The sequence below is a fragment of the Pyxicephalus adspersus genome, chromosome 5 (genome assembly GCF_032062135.1).
Source record: "Pyxicephalus adspersus chromosome 5, UCB_Pads_2.0, whole genome shotgun sequence".
Lineage (NCBI taxonomy): Eukaryota > Metazoa > Chordata > Amphibia > Anura > Pyxicephalidae > Pyxicephalus > Pyxicephalus adspersus.
In genome coordinates this window covers 2,876,682-2,898,229 of record NC_092862.1, presented here as the reverse complement: position 1 = coordinate 2,898,229, position 21,548 = coordinate 2,876,682, and the positions used below count along the sequence as shown (strand labels likewise).

Genomic DNA, 21,548 nt, shown 5'->3' with positions numbered 1-21,548 from the left:
CGTATATCTGGAGAATGGTGATGTCACTTCCTGTACCACATAACACTTATATTAGGAGAGTGATGATGTCACTTCCTTTGTAATATATATGATATATCTGGAGAGCTGTAATGTCTCTTTCTGTAAAATATATAACTTATATCTGTGAGGGGGAGGGGCTCACCTCACTGTATCGGGGATGACACCCCACCATCCCTCAGTTTGTTTAACAAATCAGCAATGGAAACTTTTATTGAGTTTTCCAGGTTTGATGTCAGCGACCTTATCAGCATGTTAGTTCCTGCAAGGGGAATCCACGTCCAGAAGCCGGAGGATCAGCATAGCCAGATATTGTAGACATCTTGTTTGGGACATTTGGAAGTAAGGCAGACATGATGATAGGATGCTGGTAAGGGAAGACCGGATCATCTCAGACAAAACGCAGATAAAGCCGTCAGCATCAATGCGCAGATTCTGCCCACGCAATTGTCACCTGCATGGAGGTTCTGCCACTTTCCGTGGGAGGCTGCAAATTCTGTGTGAATCATCGCTCATTAAAATGCACAAAAATATAACACGGAAAATTACATCCAATCATCCAAATACCAAAAACAGCTTTGTGATGTATAAGAAGCTGGGACATAACTGGACAGTGATAGGAAGTCTGAGCTGATCAATAACTGGACAGTGCAATGACTATGTGCACACGGCAGGTTCCCCCAGCATAGGGTTACTGCATTGTGTGTTCATGTGAAGGAAACCATCCATCCTTCCATCCATCCACCCATCCATCCATCCATCCATCCACCCATCTTTCCACCCACCCATCCATCCATCCATCCTTCCATCCATCCTTCCATCCATCCATCCACCCACCCATCTTTCCATCCATCCACCCATCCATCCATCCTTCCATCCATCCACCCATCCAACCTTCCATCCATCCGTCCATCTATCTGTTCATCAATCCATTTGTCCATCCGTCCATCCATCCGTCTATTTGTCCATCTATCTATCCATCCCTCCATCCATCCATCCATCCATCCATCGACAGCTAGTATTAGTATAAATGTCTCTATTAGCTTCTTATCCGCATAGCAGGTTGAGGAAGAAGAGCCGGCATGGCAAGCCAATCAATTCAAAATTTGGGGTCACAGGCATGAACTTCATTGGCCAGTCAGCAAGGCGGGGGTGGGTCCCTGACCAAGGTATGGCTGCTGGAGGTCACGGACCTGGCTTTGCTGGGTGAATCATAATACTGACTGATGACAATTTGTCTGCATTTATCTCTTGCACATTTTATGAATGATGAAATAGCAGTTTACATATCATTGTGATCCATATTTATTAGTCTCTGCCCCAGGGGCACTTACCTACTATTGTCCTACCAGGGCCATGTCTTCAAATGTCAATAAACAAATGCAAACATACAGCAACCCATTGAAGGCATTTATATTAGGAGTGAATGTGTAGTCACCTTACTACCCCCTCATAGGGCATCTACAGTATGGGCTGCCCCGAAGGATGAGCATCTTATCTGGTGACAACACTCACTGTTTCCTAGCTGTGTTCCTGCTGCTCGAGACTACAAGCAAATGTTTTCCCACACATTACACAGTAATGGTCTGCTGTAGTCACCATTAAAAATTAAATGCCATGGAATCATTGCTGGAATGTAAGTAAATTCAAAGTGGCTGCAAAGATAAATGGGCAATGAGGAGTAACAAACAAACAAAAAATGCAAAAAGGTAAAAATGTGTTTAGTTTGGGTTTCCACGTTCGGCACAGTTCACCATGCTGACTGCTTCGACATGGATTTGTTTTCTAACAGTGCAAACATGGTGAATAGAGGAGGAAACAATGCAAATGTAAAAACAAAAGCAAATAATAACCCTTAGGGTCAGGTATAAGAATTACAGAACCATGGCTTCACGGAAAATCCTTTCATTTTCATAAGCTTCATTCATCGGAAACTTTTCCCAAAAGCTTTGCAGGTTCTGTGCTTTGCTGCATGTTCCCCATGGCAGTCATTGTTTCCAAACACTTTTTATTTAATAATTATAATTTAAGAAACTGTCCTACAGTTCACCAAATATCACCTTAATTTGCCTTTCCTTTTGATTACAATGCAAATTTTCTAAATAGCAAAATTTACACAAATTATTCCAATTTTTGCAACCAATAAAAACTCCCAGGGGTATGTTTATAAATGTTTTTACATCAGATTCAAATCTTTCCCCCACTATTTACACATTTTTCTATTTGGGTCCAAGAGGGTAAATGTGTGCAAATATTGTGTGAAAACAGATATACATGAAACCCTTAAACTTGTCCCCATCTGTTAACCATTGAACTTCCCTTACTTCCGCTCACTGCCCATTTACCCCAAATGCCCTCCATCAATAGACCTAATTTATTAAAGTTTCCAAGGCTGGAGAGGATACACTTGTATCAGTGTAGCTAGGTGATCCAGCAAACCTGGAATGGATCTGGTTTAGGATTGAAAACATTTGCTAACAAATAGAAAATGACATTTAAGAAATCCATTCCAGGTTTGCTGGATCACCCAGGTTCACTGATTGAGGTGTATCCTCTCCAGTCTTTGAGAGCTTTAATAAACCAGGCAATATTTTTCAACAATATCATTTACTCCAGTCTAGGTTTCCTCTAATAAAACAAATTGAACAAAGAGCTCCGGGCCCCAAAAATTAGTTAAAAAAACAACTTTATTAAACAGCCAACAAATTTCGGAGTCTGGAAAGCTTTTTCTTTCTTTAGGGTTGCAATAATTTACAAGAAGGAACAATAAAAATACAAATATAGAGATGATATTGGACCTGATTCCTTAAAGCTCTCCAAGGCTGGAGACACTTTCACCAGTCAACCTGGGTGACCCAGCAAACCTGGAATGGATCTGGTCCAGGATTGAAAACATTTGCTAACAAATGACAAATACCTTTGGAAATCCATTCCAGGCTTGCTGGATCACCCAGGTTCACTGATAAAAGTATATCCTCTCCAGCCTTGGAGAGCTTTAATAAATCAGGGCATGAAATCAATAGAATGATATGAATGAATAAAACACATAAAAATGACAATATATATAATAATAATATAGTATAATATAATACACAGCATAAGACATCGTATTAAATAATTACAGAGCTTTAAATACAACAAAAATATCTACTGGTTGAAAATCACACATAATGACCAATGTCACAATATTTATTATATTGCCACTTTATAAATAAAATATATGTATAGATAATATTCATATTAATAATATTAAAAGGTAAAACATAAAAAATAAACAAAGTCAAATGAATTACAATGGGTGTAATTGGATGAATGACACTGATGAAGTGGTGACCTACTCATATATGTTTTATGTATCATTGTACCATTGATAATATTATTCTATTTTATTATAATGGGAACTTCAGCTAGGATTAAACGTTTCAAATTGACGCAGGAAATGAACTGTTAAAAAAATGAATAATAATGAACAGGGGAATGTGCAGATTGTGACCAGGAGGACATTCAGAACTGCTAATGTTTGCTTTACAATTTGCTTTTAATTTATATTATTGATTAGGAACCGACTGATGGTATTTATATTGACTGGAAGTTAATTTACTGATGGCTGTTCTGATCTTAACCCCTCCCCCTCCTCCGATGCACCTGCTGACCCTCTGCCCTTCATCTGGGCAAATTCTGACCTCTTTGTAGTACCCGCTGAGGCTTGTGGTTCAAGCTGGTCCCCAAGGAAGCAACTGAACTGTATCACTGGATAGGCAGTCATGGGATCCCAGTTGCCAATTTCCCACTCCGGCAGAGCCAAGTCCAGAACATAACTCCATTCTGCTGCCTGGGCACTGAAAGAGAAGAACAATAGTGATAAGTCATCAATCTGCTTCATCAGCCCAATTCTCCCTCTCTCCCCCTCTAATCAGCGCCCTGGTGCCCTATGGCAATGGCCGCCAACCTTTTCGGACCCTCGGACCACTAAAATTACTGGCTCTGGACCGCGCATGCGGGGGCAGCTGTGTGTCATTTAAAGGGGAACAAACCCACCCACTCACTGGTTGTGTCCAGAGACAACCTCCCTGAGCCCGCGATCCGTACAGGAGTTGTGGCCCTTGGCTCTGAACGGTGCGCCCTACCAGCGGGGTCCTTCTCTTGACGCTGATGGGGGGTGTACAGGCCAGAACCGCAAACCACAAAAATTTAATCGCGGACCACCAGTTGGCAATTGCTGCCCTATGGAATGGCTTGGTTTATAAACAAAGCCATTCAATCACTAGGACTGAGACAACCATGAGTTAGTGCTAGGGTCAGGGTTCAATCACACACTAATACAAGGTCACCTAGATTGTAAGCTCTTCAGGTCAGGGTCCTCTCCTCCTCCTGTGTCACTGTCTGTATCTGTCTATCATTTGCAACCCCTATTTAATATACAGCGCTGCGTAATATGTTGGCGCTATATAAATCCTGTTTATTAATAATAAAAGGCAAACAGCATTTTTTAAGGTATCAGCTTACACCAAGGCCTATGGTGTGAGCTGAAAAACTAAATAATCCATTTTTGTATCTCTGCAACAAATGATATTATTACCTTGCACTTAAGCCAAGAAAAGAATTAACAAACCACAATGGGCCTGATTTATTAAAGCTCTCCAAGGCTGGAGAAGATATATTTTCATTAATGAAGCCGGGTGATCCAGCAAACCAGGAATAGATGTGGTCCAGGATTCAAAATATTTGCAAAGCAAACATAGCAAATGACTTTGAATAAATCTATTCCAGATTAGCTGGATCACCCAGATTCACTGATGAAAGTGTAACCTCTTCAGCCTTGGAGAGCTTTAATAAATCAGACTCATGTCTTAAAGAAAAAGATCCTCCTCTTAGATTGTAAGCTCTTGTGGGCAAGATCCTCTACTCCTCCTGTGTCATTCTATCTGTTTGTCAATTGCAATCCCAATCCTATGTACAGCACTGCAATATATGTTGGTGCTATATAAATAGAGGTTATTAATATTAATCAATAGCTGTTGTGCCTTAATGGTATAAGCAGCAGCAGATCCACTTAGAAAAGAAAAAAAGAAAAAGATCCCGGATTGTAACTGATTCTTTATTTACACCGACTTTGAATGCAGTTTTGGCAATACAAGCTGATGTTATTATTATTGATTGTCAGAAAATTTACGATGACGGCTGTTATCCTGTCCTCTCCTCCCCTGCTCAGCATTTCAGGCTTTCCTGGCCTTAGCAATGCTGCTACATATAGCTCCATCCTATACTATAGCGCATTCTGGCACTTGTAGTTCCCCTGGAGGGTACTGTGAATAACATAAGCTACGATGTCTTAGACAGTTCACTTTATTCTTTACACAGTACAGTAAATACTTGGAATATAAAGAAAATGGGATTGCAAAGCTGATCAGTAAAGTCTTGAGAACATTTCAAAGGAAACAGAACCTCCGCCTGGAAATATTAGGCTGTCATTGGGCTGTCATTGGGTATTTTTGCAGCAAGTTGTAATAAAATGCAATGTTGTCATCTTTTGTCAGCAAATGTTCTGATTTCTGTCCCTCTTTATGGCAGGAACATTGTAGCTGCAGCCTTCTCTCTCTCTCTCTCTCTCTCTTTCTGCTCCAACTGTCAATTGTAGCTCCCCCTTCCCTCTTCTCCAGCCGCCCTCCCTGCACATCCAGCGCCGTCCAGACATCACCATTAAGGCCAACCTGATCAATTTGCATGCGTCCATTTTACACCCACCCCCCCTCTTTGATTTTGGTAACCCCCCTTTTCCCCAAGCTAGCCCCCCCTTTACACCCTTCCGTCACATTTCATTCATTATACCCCCCCTTTGCGTCCCGGCTCCCATCACTCCAGTGCAAACCCATGACCCCCCCATTCCCTTCATCCTCCCTCCTCTTTGCTATATCTCTATCGTCTGTTTTATATTCTTCAATGTGAACCACCCCCCCAAAAAGCATCCATAACAATCTGGTATGTCATCTCTTTGTTGTATTTACACTTATAGCTCTTTCTATATTTCCTTTTCTCTCCTCGCCTCCTGTGTAGTACTATATATAGCTGCAGATTATGTTGATGCTCCCAGCTCTCGCCCATCCCTTGATTATTTATCATTGTTGGTGCTACAATCTCTTCCGTTTTGTCTCTTTTCTCTCTCTCCCCCCTTCTAGATCCTCTAATCTGGGCTCCTGGTCCTTCAAAGGCTGTCGCACGATCCCCGTGGATCCATTTCATACTAAATGCCTGTGTGATCGCTTATCCAGCTTCGCCATTTTATCCCAGCTCAGTTCAGACATGGTAAGTCTCTTTCCCTCTGAAAAAAAAAAAAGGCAAAAAGAAATGCAAAAAAATGGATGCATTCGCTTTTTTTATGTCATCGCCTTGCCGTTCAATGTTTAACCTTGCAACGGGGTCAGACCTTTTAGACTCGGCGGGGATATTGCACCACCAACCCCCCTCCTTTCATCGCCACCACCTTCCCTTTCCATCAGCGTCACCTCAAGCTGTGAAAGAGTTAATGGCCCTGTCCTTTAGAATGGATGTCAATTACAACATTGATACATTGTATTCCCCGGACTTCCTATTGTCACCTCCCTGCCTCTATAGGCTTCCTTGGTCGCATTGCTCCACCACAATCAGAATAGCACTGATCAGAATCGGCCGTGCGAGTGGCAAACAACGACGACTGACGCTGCTCAGTAATCTGCGCGCAAGCAGGAGGTGAAAGGTTGTGTGTATTTGTGTGGGTGTTCAGTCTTTTGTAAAAAAAAAAAAGGAAAAAAAAAGCGGAGTGTGTTGAAAACTTAAAAAAAAAAATATGCCGTATGCGAACAGCGTGATCCCCCATCTCTCCTCCTCCTCTAAACGATTCTGCTTGAATCAAAATGGATTTGTTGCCGCTGCAGTTTGTTGTTTAATGCATTATACAATGTTGTGTTGATTTGTGTTGCATTGTATCACTTTTGTATTATATTATGCCATGAATTTCTGTTTGTGTAAAATGTGGGAGATTTGTGGGAAACAAGAAATATCAAAATCTGACCGCGTGCAATAATCGGGTCGGATTTCTTTCACCATTGCTACGGTCACTTCCTTTTACCCGCTGCGGCCTTGGGATTGTAAAGTGCTAACTTTCAAAGAATTGCAACCCAATTTACAATCGCAGCTTGCAAGGACCTCATATTTGTTTGTTTGCACTTTTTGGAGCTGTCAATATTGTCCACCAAAAACAATGACAGGTGTTATTAAAAAAAAAAAAAAGTTGACGGAATGGGAATTTGGGCGATTTGCTAATGGTTCTGATTTTGTTGGTTTGTTGCAAGGCCTGGATTGGTGCTTTCTGATAGAACATGGCCCATGTGTAAATTGATTTCTTTTTGTTTTTTTATAAAGCTGTTGTTGTGTTTATTATTATTATTATTATTTGTGTTGTGTTGTGTTTATGCAGTTTTTGTGTTATATCCCTGGCAGCAGCAAGTCGCTGCCATCATGAATAGTTTCACAGGGTTGCTTTTTGTTATGCAGGACGTGTTTTGCTGGTGGTGTGGAATACAAGGCCTAGAGGCTGCTGAAATAAATAGTTTATATTTTGTTACATTGGAACATCTGGTGGTTTGTGTACAGAAAAGAAAATTACAGGAAGAGGGGGCTCGTCCCCCAACTCCATCCCAAAATGCAGCTGTTACCGGCACAATGGGTGAATGTCTTAGGCCGGCAATTGACATCTTCTAGGTAAACACACCTTGGCAGCACAAAGAGAAACACTTTTCAAATGAATCCTCGCTATTATTAGACGCACCAATATCCTTGGTCCCTCTGTTTCCTTGGAAACAACATCTGCACTTGAGTTTAAAGATGCCGTACACTTATCTGGAGTGCTAATTTATGCAGTGCTGATATTATTTGCAATACTTTATGAGTTGGTGTTGTCAGGTGCAGGCCTAAAATGTGGCTTGAAGCAAATGGCACCTTGACATTTCTCCTTGTCCAAACTCAATATGCCTTGGATTTGCTCCCTGGGTGCTCTGCTTAGCATCAGAAGAAAAAGAGATGCCCAGCATTCCCCAGTATGGAGCGGCACGGGACACACACCGTGTGACCGCTCTCAGCCAATCTGAGTCCATAGCCCTAGCTCCGACTTTGGCAACTTACGCCTTTACCGGTCTTCCTTCTGCATTGGGTCAGGGTTGGACGAAAAGAAAAGTATTTTATGTTCTGATGAGGCCTTGGTACTCCTCCTCAGCCCTAACACACGCTTTGATTTATTAAAGCTCTCCGGATCCAGAGCGAAAACACTTTCATCAGTGAAACTGGGTGATCCAGCAAACCTGAAATGGATCTTGTCCATGACTCAAAACATTTCCTAGCAAATTACTTTGAAGAAATCCATTCCAGATTTGTGGGGTCACCCAGCTTCACTGATAAAAGTGAATCCTCTCCAGCCTCGGAGATCTTTAGGAAATCAGGCTCAATAAGTTTGTTCCTGGAAGGAGTGATGTAAGAAATAAAAAGCCTTGATTGATGGATATCAGTCCAGAGTGGACGTTCCTAAGAAGATTGCGTTTGCATGCAGACCACCCTAAGTAATATGCACATGTGCTGCTGAACCTACGTTATTAAAGAAAGTAACATCCAGTGAGTGGGGGCAAAGTTAAGGCAGGAAATGAGGCAGGTACTATCTGACTTAGAAAATCAGAGAATTTCGGTGCAGGAGAGGAGCCGGTACAACTGTGCACGACAGGCGGTAAGGGCATAGACCAAGCATCAACTATATGATTAAATGTTAAAGTTAACAGATAGCCAAAAAGATCATTGGGGTCATCTAAACTGACCCGAGAAGCACAAACTGCTCATTTCTCAAGGAACCCCCAAAAACCTCTGAAGGAATCTCATTAAAATGCACTGGTATAATGTCACATCACGAAATTATCCCTGCACATCAGCAATTTATGTGTACATCCATCCATGTCCTAAACTCGGTTGTCCCCAGTAAAGGATTCTGTGAATACCATGGCATACAAGGACACTGCAGACAATAGGCTCTTCCAGCCTTGTGGTCACAGTTTGGAGAAGACCTTTTTTCTGTTCCACCATGACTGTGTCCCCGGGTACAAAGCCCCCTCCATAAAGACATGGGGTCACGAGTTTGGTGTGGAGGAACTCAAGTGTCCTGTACGGAGCCCTGACCTCAAACCTACTGAACACCTTTGGAGTGAATTTGAATGGTGAGCTGTCTCCTCATCTCACATCTGAACCCACAAATTCTCACAGACATCCTCCAAAAACTTCTGGAAAGTCCTCGAAGAAGAGTTGAGAATAGTATATGGGGGAAGCTCCATATTAATGATCACGGAGGTGGGGTCAAGGCTTCATATTAAAAGCCATGTGGGGAGAGGAGGCAACCTGGAGGCTATGGGAAGGGGAGATGTCCATCAAACTCATATAGTTGTAATTGTCTACAAACTTTTTATAGCAGAGAACTTTGGTTGTTGTCTCACAATCCCTGTTTAGGTTAATGTTCATAGAACAGCAAATTTCCCAAAACATTGCAAATTTTTGGGATCAACTATCCATAAAATGTGTAAGGGTAAGGGAAATTTAGTGAAGGAGGTTGTCAATGATATTATTATAATATGTATTATATTACCACTCATGGTTTTAGAATGGGATGCCAACCAAGCCAATATTTGGCCATATATAGTAGGTGCTCCCTATAGCTGTGTATATCTTCTATACAATATTCACATTGCAGGGACAGTTATTTAGGTTATCTAAAAATGTAGAAGCTAAGAACTATGATTCCAAGCCGATCAGTCTAAGAATAGTTGTACAAAGTCCAATAAAGCAAATCTGGCAACAGACCAATGTCGCCACAGAAAACTGATCTGCAGAGAATCAATTTTGAAATCTCTTTTCTGTTGCCGTGTTGATATTTTATATATTTAATTATCCCTGGTAAAGGAAGACAGAAATTATATTTGAAAGCTCTAATCCCCACTTCCTCAATGTTTTGGTCAAATTAGTAAATTATGTAGGATACATACAAGCCTATTTTGCAGCATGCATGGGCCATAAATGATCACGGTTGTCCCATGCTAAGCTTTACATCTGTGTTGTAGTTTTGCCCTTGTTCCTAATTACCTGAACAGGTACATTCACATTGGTGGGCTGTAGAAAAAACTAGGGGGAAGGGGTGAGTAATGTAGAAAACCTGGCTAGAGGCCAGCTAAATGGTTGATTTCCCATCGTCTAAGGCAGAAAGAATATTAAAATAAGTAAATGCAACACACAATGTGCAGTTCCAGACAAGCTTGGAGTGATAGAGCACAATGAAGCATAGGGAGGAGGCAAGGGTTAGGAGTTTAAGGTGGGGTTATGTTTGGTTAGTTATGTGGGAGTGGTAGGGTGAGAGGTATGGGTTGGGATAAAGTGTTAGAAGGTTAAGGAACAAGAGGGGGTGGTCAATCATTTGGTGGGACAGAATGATAAAAGTTTTCCCACGCACCTGCCCATTGGGTTTGGGGAGGTTAGTTCTGTGACGGTAAGGTCCTTGAAGGAAGTTGGTTCTGGTTTCAGTGGGGTGGGAGATCCATTTTTGGTGTGGAATCTCCGGAATGTTTTGGTAAATAGTTATGGCTGGAATGGTCGTGGGATTGGGGCTGCTATAGTGGTGATATCGTTCTCTAGCTTGGTGTGGATGCGACTGGGAGCATGTATATCATGGTGGCGCAGATCCTTAAGGGGGGTTAGTAAAGGTAAAAGCCTTTCAGGACTGGTAAACAAATTAGTTAAGAAGAGTCTCAGGGTAGTATTGGTTTTTTATTTGGTATTTGATATTGTTAATTGTTATTTAAGAGGCCTATGGGCCATTTACCACTATTGGCGTTGTGCAATATTTGTTTGGGTTAAACAAGTGGGGTGTGGGGGGAATTTACTGAATGCGGTTCTCTGCCCTGCCAGAGTCATGCATTTTGCTATATTGCTTCAATAATATCAAATACCATATTGCTGAGGACTTTGAATCTTCAGAATCCTAGCAGACAATTGGACAATGCTTCAGATGATATCTTTGTGATGATATCTCTTATGCTTTGGTTATGCTCGACAGACACATTTGGCCTGACAAGACTGGAGACGCTTGGCAATATGGTGCCAACCTGGAATAGATCTGGTCCAAGAATCCTCAGCAATTTCTTGTGCTTTATTCAATCAAAGGAAAATAGGCATACAGTGAGCAGCACAAATCTTGACATTTCACACTTTTAACAATGATGTGCTGATTTGCAATTGGTATGGTGGGTTGCTATTTATTCTCAATTATTTGGCAAGTTGATGTGCTGTGTTGCCATCAGTGTGGTGGGTTGCCATTTATTCCTGATGGCATTCCAGACGCACTTTGTCAACACAGTGCAGTGCAACCAGCAACAATGTACTGAAGTGTTTCTGTGTGCGGGAGTTCTTGGTATACATGACGTGTTTTGCTCATGGTGTGGATTACAAGGCATTGCCATAGTGGGAACAGGTCCTCACTCATATGAGTAATCTTTGAAGTTGTGCCAAAATGCATATGTGATGATGACTGTTGACCTATTCTTTTATGATATAAAACACCCAACAATTTGCAATACTACTGGGAACGTCTTGTGTTTTTGTGAATTTGAAGAATATAGGGCATGGCAGGGTGGAGGAACCGGTGGAATGAATTGTACACACATGGAACTGACAGCCAAATCTCCCTAGAGGCAGAGCTTTAGTTGTGTGGAGCCATAGCTTATACAGAACTATGACAGTGCTGTGTCTGAATGAAATGCGCCTCCATATCCAGAAGTATCTGATATTACCGAAACATGGATAGAGATGGAGGAGCCCTATATACAGTAATTACTTCAATGTAGCCACAAATAGAATGATAGAATGGTGCTACTTACATCAGGGTAGGTTGCAAAAACCATGCAAACGGTACAAAACCTGTCATCAAGTTGGTGGAGTATATCAATTCTGCATGCAAATCTTTCTTTAGGTGGATTGTCCACTGGATACACTGGGAGAAGCAATGCTCGGTCCCTTGGAGTGGTCAGTAGGATAGGAGATGTGCTACACATTTCCTGATATTGCAGGAGGCATCCAGTGTTGGTGGAATTTGCTATTAAGTTACATTAGAACACCAGATAACACGTTCCATGTCACATGCAATCTATGGGGGTCGGCCCAGTGGTCTAGCCTAGCGGCCCTTAACTCTCATGCTTGAATTTTTATCCCAGGACACAATCTTCTTATCTTCCTATCCAATCCTGGTTTCCTCCCAAATCCCTCAATATCACTGGAAGGTTAGTTGGCGTCCTCTCAATTAATCGGTAGGGATATTCAATTGTAAGCTCCTCCGAGGGGCAGTTAGTAAAATGAGCGTAGACTCTGCAAAGTCTTCCATTCTTAAGTTTCTCTGGGTCAGAGATTAAATGGTTTTACACAGCACTGCACATTGTATAAATTAATAATCATAATAACTACATTAATATTTCAACAGCAACCACAGCAATATAAATGGATAACAATAACGTGGACAGTGTTGCAAGTCTATACAGCTCATCTCTTGAGCCACAGGGCACTGAAGAGGTCCATGCAGAGGTATTTATTATAAAAGATTTCTATTGTTCAGCATCAAAAGAACAAAATTGAATCCACTGTTCAAAGATCATGCGGTGAATATCCTTTATAAGAAGTGCAATGTTGTAATGGTCAGCATTGACACATATCTTTTGTATTATTGTGTAGTATGGTTGGATCGGTGTTTAGAAATCTTGGATTTGCAGCACTAGGGTCCCAGGTTGGAATCTCGACCAGGATTCTACATGTAGTTTGTATGTTCTTCCCGTGTTTGAATGGGTTTCATCCTAGAAACATGCAGTTAGGTTAATTGGCTGCCCCCAAAGTTGGCCTTAGGCTGTGGTGTTGACATAGGACTATGGTATTGACATTAGATTGTGAGCTCCTCTGTGATATAATTAGTGACATGGCCATGGACTTTGTAAAGCGCTGCGTAATATGTTGGCGCTATATGAATGCAAGTTAAAAATAACAGTATGCTTGAACCAAACATCGGTTATTTGCCTCAAAGTGAATAAAGCCAAATGTTTAATATTTAGTGATCAGATTCAGAGTCTAGGGCAACAACAGGTGCATTGTGCCTATCATTGTTTGCTAGCTTGATTGGACAAGCTATATGCTATGCCTGCCATTGGCTGAGGATTCACCGTCTCCACTGTACACCAGAATTGTTCACACATTGGCCCTGATTTATTAAAGCTCTCTAAGACTGGAGTGGATACACTTTCATCAGTGGAGCTGGGTTATCCACCAAATCTGTATTGTATTTCTTAAGTCATTTTCTATTTGATAGCAAACCTTTTTAATCCTGAACCAGACCCATTCCAGGTTTACTGGATCACCCAGTTTCACTGATGAAAGTGTATCCCCTCCCGCCTTGGAGAGCTTTATTAATACAGCCCAATTGACATTCATTGAATTTATATTCAGCAACCTGAACCTGATCCCAAAGATGAAGAAGAGAGAAAGAGGGGTTTCTTAGGCTGGGCCTGATCATTGGGGTCAATTCAGCCAAACTATTGGTTAATCTTACAGAGGGAAATTTGACCAACGCTAGTGTCTAGTAGTGTTGCTCAGACTCATCTTTAATTGGTTTGAGGGCTATTTGGCCTAACAGAGGCAAATGTTTGACTTAAGTCATAGCTGAAGCCGATCTGAGCTTTACCTGTTAACATCTTTGGGCTTATTATTGTAGACAGCTGGCATCTGATTCTTGCTGAGTGCATTAACCACAAGCTTGTAAGAAATGCAAAAAGCACCTAGCAAGTCTGTTCTTATTGTATACAGACAGAAGGCAGGGTTACCCCTGACCGGTGGTCATCAAGGCTGTTTTTACCCCTACAGACCACAGTCAATGGATCCGCTGTCCCGTGATAACTACCAGCCAATGGGAACCCTTCTCTTTGTATACCATAGCAATGGCCTTGCAAGCGGCCATGAACATTTGCTCCATTTGACCTGCAAGCCTTTTGGTATTATACAGAGAGTGGTTGCTCTGTAGGTTATTGTGCTGATTTCTTGGGCTGTATCGGTGATGTCACTGATCTATAGTGATTTGATTGGTTGTATTCTTAGTGATGTCACTGAGCTCTAGTGAATGGATTGGCTGTACTCTTAGTGATGTCACTGATTTATAGAGATTGGATAGGCTGTAGTCCCAATGATGTCACTGATCTATAATGATTGGATAGGCTACATTCCCAGTGATGTTTCTGATATATAGTGATTGAATAGGCTGTACTCACAGTGATATCTATAGTGATCTGATGTACTCTAAGTAATGTCACTGGCCCCCAGTAAATGGATTGGTTGCAATCTCAGTGGTATTACTATGTCTATAGTGATTGGATAGACTGAACTACCAGTGATGTCACTGGCCTCTGGGAAATGGATTGGCTGTACTCACAGTGATGTCACTGTTCTAAAGTAATTTGATTGATTGTACTCAAACTTGTGATGTCACTGATCTATAATAATTGGATTGGTTGTAGTTACTTTGGTGTTATTGGTATAGGCAGCATTTGCATTTAACTATTCAATTTTTAGAACTTTATTCATCTTCTTTCTTAGTAATGGCATTGGTCTTGTGGAAGAATTTTCATTTTTTGTGTTTTGTTATTTATCTATTAAGATTTTTTTTATACTTATGCAAACAAGGGTGGCGAAGGTGAAATCAGTTTATCCTCCTTCATTTCAGTCCTCGATAGTATCACATGTTGGGGAAGACATAAGAAGCCCTCAGGGCTTTTATAAAAATCAAGCTTTTACACCAAGTGAGTGCTTGAATAGTCAGCGAGCACTTTACGAAACCTGGCATGCCGACATTTCTTCAAGAAGCTGTTGTTCTTTGTGAATTATTTTAGTGGGATAATACAATAGTTTAAACTCTTGGTTGGCTCCCACTTTGTTGTAGATGTTCCTGCAGTGGTGAGATACAGATTATATTGTATGTACACCTTTCTGTAAAAGTAAACATGACTTTCATCTCTATTGTTTAATATTGTCCTTGTACAAGTTTATAAAAATTCCTTTAACTTCTGCTTTGATTGAAGATACTTTTACTTCTTTTACATCATCGCTGAAAGCCACCAAGCAACCTTGACCACGGTGCAAAACTTTACAGAGTGGTTTTTGTTTGCTTTTTGCAATATCCAATATGCAAATCAAGTAATATGTAACCAGACAAATTATATTGAAGTCTTTTTTCATTTTTATGTCAATATTTATATCTACAAGGGCAACTCTACTTGCATGCAGTTTCTGCATTGTTATGGCAATGAGGTGTGTCCCGGTAGGACCATGCTGGCCTTTAAAACACCAAAACTCTTCCATGCATCGCTTCCAAAAAGTTTTGGACATTTGCCTTGTTGACCATAAAATGATGATTGCACTAGCAACACCAGCTTAAACAATGGCACAACATTGATAGGTTCATGATGCATAGTCCACATTTTGACCCTACAAAGCTATGTTTTTCCTTCTCTAGTTTTTGAGTATTGGTAATCCAATGCTTCCAGTGGCCTTGGTTTTCTTGAGTTGACATATCATTGAAATATTCTGATGATTAACCCAATTCTCTTTAAGATTTGTTACTTTATGTTGTCAGCTTTTTGTTCACATGTGAGTAGATGTTGGCTTTTCTAGGTTTAACCCTTCCTAACCATTGCCATGTGACCCCATAAAAACCGGCGCTCCTTTAGTATGTAACTGCCCTATTCAGGGGGTGCTGATTCCATCTAGGGGCCCATCTTTGTTCTCCATGTGCCAAGCCATCATGAAATTGTGCATATCTAGTGCCTAAAAAAGTTATTTTGGTTGATGGTTGGATTTGTACTTTTGGATATGGCACATGGTTTGGCTTCCATGGAATTTGTTCCTCTTCGTAGCTATTTGTCTCCTAGCTTGGGGCTTTTCTCACTTCCTATTCTAAGAATATATTGAACTGGTTTTGGGACAATAGGGAAGCCATCCTACAAGTGTCCCCCAGAAGTAGAATGTAGGAGAAGCTGCGGTCACTATAAGTCATGTGTGCCCAGATTGTCCATCCTTCATGTCAGTTCAGGCTTTCCGTATTGATCTGATGGGGAAATGGTGCTTTTTGAGGGTTTGGCTCATGTTTTGTTCCTGGTTGTTATTTCTTTTTATACATAAAGAAAGAAAAACAATTGTATTGAGTTTTTGTTGCACAAGACTTGACCCAGTCACACATTGACCCCCTTAATCAGGGAACTGCAATAAAACCCTCATGTTGGGTGAATCTTGAACGTGGGAAGATCTAGGAGTAGTTTTTGACCCAATCAAGTGGATTAATAAAGTATATTGGGGTTGTTAGAGACATTTGATTTCTCCCTCTCATAGAATTTTGTATTTTACTGCTATCACTGCTTCCCTTGCTAACAGTTGCTGAGATTAAACTTGTTCATGGTCAGAGTGCATTGCATTCAATCTGCCAGGCCTGACTGTCAGACCGGAGTGAGAAAAAAAAAGAAAAGGTTGCCAGACATGACGTTCTGGAAAAAACGGTGCTTTTGAGTTGAATACCAATTTTCTGTGATGGATTTTTCATGCAATGTTTGTAGAGTTTTTTTTGGCTGGTGAATGGTTTGTTTACCTATTCAAAACATAGAATCCTAGTCCAAATATGCCAAAGCTTATTGCTACTCTGTATCTATAAAAATCGGTGGATTTCCCACAGACCAAGGTATAGAATGATATTGTTCCCAAACTTCCATTGATCTGGGAACAGTGGTAGTCCTGCTGCTGACCACAATATGGCATGGGAGCTCGGAAGGTGCAAGTTCCAGCTTGGTAATTGGATGGAGGTTGCCTTCATGGGATCTGCAGGCTTTTTTGTGCTGCAGGCCAGTGTTACATATGGGAACAGTTCCATATTCTATAAAAGACATGACTGATTATTATTAGAACTAAATGCATCAGGGGCTTTGCATGCTGATGTGGCATTAAAACACTTGGATTGTAAATATAGGAGATGTGGGAGATCATTAATAATGCCACCAGTGGGACTTTCACCTGTCTTCAGTACACCTGGACCTAGTTTGGTGAGCACAAAAATAAAAAAACAAACATTTATTTTTTTTTTATTTTTGGAAAAGATTCCTCTATATTTCATACAGTGAAGGTGGAACAGAAAAAAATTCAAGCTGGATCCTATTAGTTGGATCAGACAAGCATAGTGATGGAATTTCGATATTCCGGAATTCTTTTTATTTTTTTATTAGGTGTTCTATTCCAGTAAATGACAGGTATAGCACAGGTCAGCCAATCCGGCTGCTGGATGATAACAGCTGTCATCGTTCAGTGACCAGATTGGCTGAACCCTACTACACCTGCTTTATTCTGGATCAGAGCTTGGAGTGCTCAAATTCCAATCCAAGGTCAAAATGGCTCCAATCTGAGTAAGATCTGACCGTGATTGGAACTATCCAACCACCACTAGATATGAGACATATAGATACTAGATTTGTAGGAGATCTATATATTTATCTGTCCATCCATCCTTCTGAAAATGCCAGTTGTCTGGTTGTGTTGAGTCACAGGCCTGGAAAATGCAGCAAAAGAGGAGAAGTCAGCATTGGCTGCCTCCATTAATCTTTTCTAATAAATTCTCCTTTTGCAGAGTTCTTACTATTTCATACTTGCTCTGACCCTGTAGAAACCAAACAGAGAGATAATTCTTTTGAAGGAAAACCTGGGGACAGTTTGCCAGGATCGGCCTTTAGGGATGAAAATTTCTCTGCAGTAATATTTCACGGCCCCGATTGCATCTCTGTACTTGCGAGCTTCCCTTTCTGCATAGTGCCCACGTTATTACATCCACTTAATTTTGTTTGTTTGCATGTTCATTAGCGGGTCCCCCAGGCCGTATTAATCACCTTATATAACCCTTTCCTTGTCACAATCCGGCTACCTCGCTGTGCAGCCGGCCGAGCCATGCGCATCTTCCTCCCCATGCAGAGGGAAAGGGATATAATGAAGAGTGCGCGGGGAAGTGCGCAGAGCGCCACGAATCATCAATCAGACCCAGCGGGGGAGAGGGCCTTCTACTTTGTCTAATGATGTGAGAATGAGTACAGAATCTGCCCGGATTACTCCTGGGGAATAACAAGACAAAACTTGGGCAAAATAAACAAAAGTGATGACGCCGGGTGTTCGAATGAGTCCCAATTTATAGCTAAAAATAGGGATTAAGAGTCTCTATGGGAAAATGCAATGACGCATATAAAGCTTGAAGTATGCCTAAATCAAGGAAATTTTTTTTCTTTTAGTTTTAGAGTAGGTCATGGCCGAAACCCTTATCAGTTTCTTGCTCTATCTCTATCCCATTGGGGAGATGTCTCTTCACTTCATTTCCTTCTCTTTAAAAAAAAGTGAGGAGGGCTCTCTAGAACCCATTAGCCTTCCTGGCACCGGTGGGCACAGAAAACCCAATTTTGGTGGCAAATGAATGGGCCCACCAGAGGTTGTTTACAGTCTTTCTGTAGGCTCGTCCAACTCTGGACATCTCTCTTCTACTCCTCTTTCTCTATTCAACTCTTCACCTTCTCTGCCTTCTCTCTTCTGTGCTTCTCTTCTGTTCCCTCAATTTATTTTTACCACGTTTTTCTCCTACAGTCTCTTTTGTGCTTTTCCACTTCTCTAACTCACAACTCCTCTCCTTATATTTTCTCTACTACTTTCATCATTTCTCCTATCTTTCTCTCCTCTTTCCTTCTCCACCCTTCTCTTCTTTACCATTTTCTGGTCTTCTCTTCTTTTCTCCTCTCCTCCCCTTTCTTCTTCTTCTTCTTCTTCTCTTTCCTTCCCTCTCTTCTTATTCCTCCTCTTTTCTTCTTTTTCTTCTCTTCTTTTATCCTCTTTCTTCTCCTCTCCTCTTTTTCATTTCCTTCCCCTCTCCCCTCTTCTCTTCTCTTTTCTCCTCTTCCCTCTTCTTTTCTCAATCTCTTCTCCTTCTCTTCTTCTCTTCTAGTCTCTTCTCCTTCCCTTCTCCACCCTTCTTATTTTACCTCTTCTCTCCTCCACTTTCTTTCCTTTCCTTCCATTCTTCACCCTTCTCTTCTTTTTTATCCTCTCATTTCCTCTCTTCTTTTCTCTTCCCTTCTCTTTCCTCCCCTCTCTTTTCTCCCCTTGCATTCCATTGTCTCTCTTCTGTTCTCTTCTCTACCCTTATCTTTCTTCCCTTCCCTTTTCTTCTCTTCTTTTCTCCTCTCCATTATTCTTTTCTTCTCCCCACTCCTCCTCTCCCATTGCCTACAAATTTCTTTAACAATTGTCTGATAGGGGAAGATGGATACCTCTAAACTTTCACTTTTTACACTTTTTAAGTCTTTATATGATGACAAGGAGAGATTTTATTTAGCATGTGGCCTGAATTATTGTGTGGCATAAGGTGTAATGAATTTAATGCACCGGATACACATCAGTGGGGAGCAGGAAAGTTCTCCATCAATTTGATAATGGTGTAGTGCTGTATACCTCCATACCGGCCAGCAGATTCACCAGATATTTCCTATAGACCCGTTTCTTCTTAGGTTCTCACATATTCACTTGCACACATTTATACATTCTTCTAAGATGGCCAAACTCTGCTGCCTTCCACTAATCACTAAAAAGAAAACTGCTCTTGTCACAAGTAAACAGAAGAACAACAGCCAAGACAAAATATCGTCCAGCACTGCTGAATCCTCAAAAAACGATCGTCTAATACATCTGACCCATTTTCCTTCTCACGGGAGATTCAGGGAATTTGGCATTAGAATGATACACAGCCTGCATTTCCAACTGTAGGGAATTGAAATCCCTATAAAGATCATCAAAACGCATGGGATTGCTAAACTGATTCATTAAATTTTTATAAATTGTTCAAACAAATGAATTGATTCATGAATCTTTTATGAAGGGTTCAAACTCATGCCATCAACTCATTAATGTTTTATAAATAGTTACTAAAAAGCCATTTAAAACAAAACAATGTATTAATTAAATGTTGCTACTGTTGTTGACGTTTAGTTTAGCATTTATTGTAGGGGAAAAAAAATATTTCAGCTTTGTTTTTAGCTTTTTGCTGCAGCTATAATCTCTGTGACCTCTGAGATTCTGCATTACAGGTCTTTGGCTTGTTTCTGTCCCACCCCCGAGGTTCGCTTCACCACCTTATTGGTTGTACATGTAAAATGGAGCCAATAGGTGAGCAGTATAGAAGGCGGAGAGCTAAAACACTTAGGATTTAAGGTTTCTATGCACTTTTGTGTCTGTTTTGGTGCAATACCCCACATGCATAAAAATGAAGCCCCCTTCACTTAATTAGGGTTGCCAAAAGCTTTGACAGAAAAATCAAACCTGCAACTTCCTTCCTTTATTTTACACCATTTGCTATACAATTACTTTGAATTTGTTATTTTACCTTTTGTTGATTGCAATTTTTCATGCTCTATGCATTCATTCCTGTATTGTCCAACATGCTGTACCTATACACAGTCTAAGCACTTTCTAGACACCATTGCAACTAGAAAATATTTCCCAAACTTCTTTCCAGCTGCTACACTGTGTAGGACCGGATTCCCTTCCCTAAATTCTATGACACAGCCATTGAGTAGTTGAGCAGCCTTTTCTTACACAATTACACACAATTCAGCATGGAAGCTTGTAGGACATCTTTACACCTATGCATAGGTTTTTGCACATACCTTGTTCCCTCCAATTTTTGGTTGTTGCCTATTTGTTTCCTTTGGTGTCTTCAATGGGCCAGCAAAAGCACCTGCCTTTTTTTAATACAATAAAAGGTATGATGTGTTTTCCATGCTTTGTTGTATGTTGGTACCTAAAAGAAAAGGCCTTTGTTTTAGTTGCATAAATGTGTTGAGGCAACCTATGGCCATGACTGTATGCACAATCATTTCATACCCACCTCTGGTCACCGAGCCAGGTAGTATGGGAGGTGTATATAGGAAGGTGGGGGGTGATATGGTATATGTTGTATGGATGGTGGAGAGCTGTATATATGGTGTATGTATATTATGTATGGTGGGGGGCTGTTTTATGGTGTATGTCCATTATGGTTGGTGGGGGGCTGTTTTATGGTGTATGTCTACCATGGATGGCGGGGGGCTCTACATATGGTGTATGGACACTATTGAAGGTGGGGTGTTGAAAATATGGTGTATGGCTGCTGTAGAACGTGTGGGCTATATATATGGTATATGTCTATTATGGATGGTAGGGGGCTGTTTTTTTTGGTATATGTCTACCATGGATGGCGAGGGGCTCTATATATAGTGTATGGACACTATAGAAGGTGGCGGGTTATATATATGGTATATGTCTATTTTGGATGACGATGGGCTCTATATATGGTGTATGGACACCATGGAAGGTGAGGGGCTCTATATATGGTGTATGGACAC

The 21,548-nt window shown here is 40.9% G+C and overlaps 1 protein-coding gene across 5 annotated transcripts in view; it reads left to right on the top strand.

Annotated features, from left to right (window-relative positions):
• Nucleotides 1–21,548, top strand: part of ADGRB1 (adhesion G protein-coupled receptor B1) — a 340,003-nt gene that overhangs the window by 254,735 nt on the left and 63,720 nt on the right. For all 5 annotated transcript variants that reach the window (XM_072410568.1, XM_072410570.1, XM_072410569.1 and 2 more), the window contains exon 15: nt 6,195–6,321. In XM_072410568.1, the coding sequence (XP_072266669.1) occupies nt 6,195–6,321 (127 nt within the window). The remainder of the gene's footprint in view (nt 1–6,194; nt 6,322–21,548) is intronic.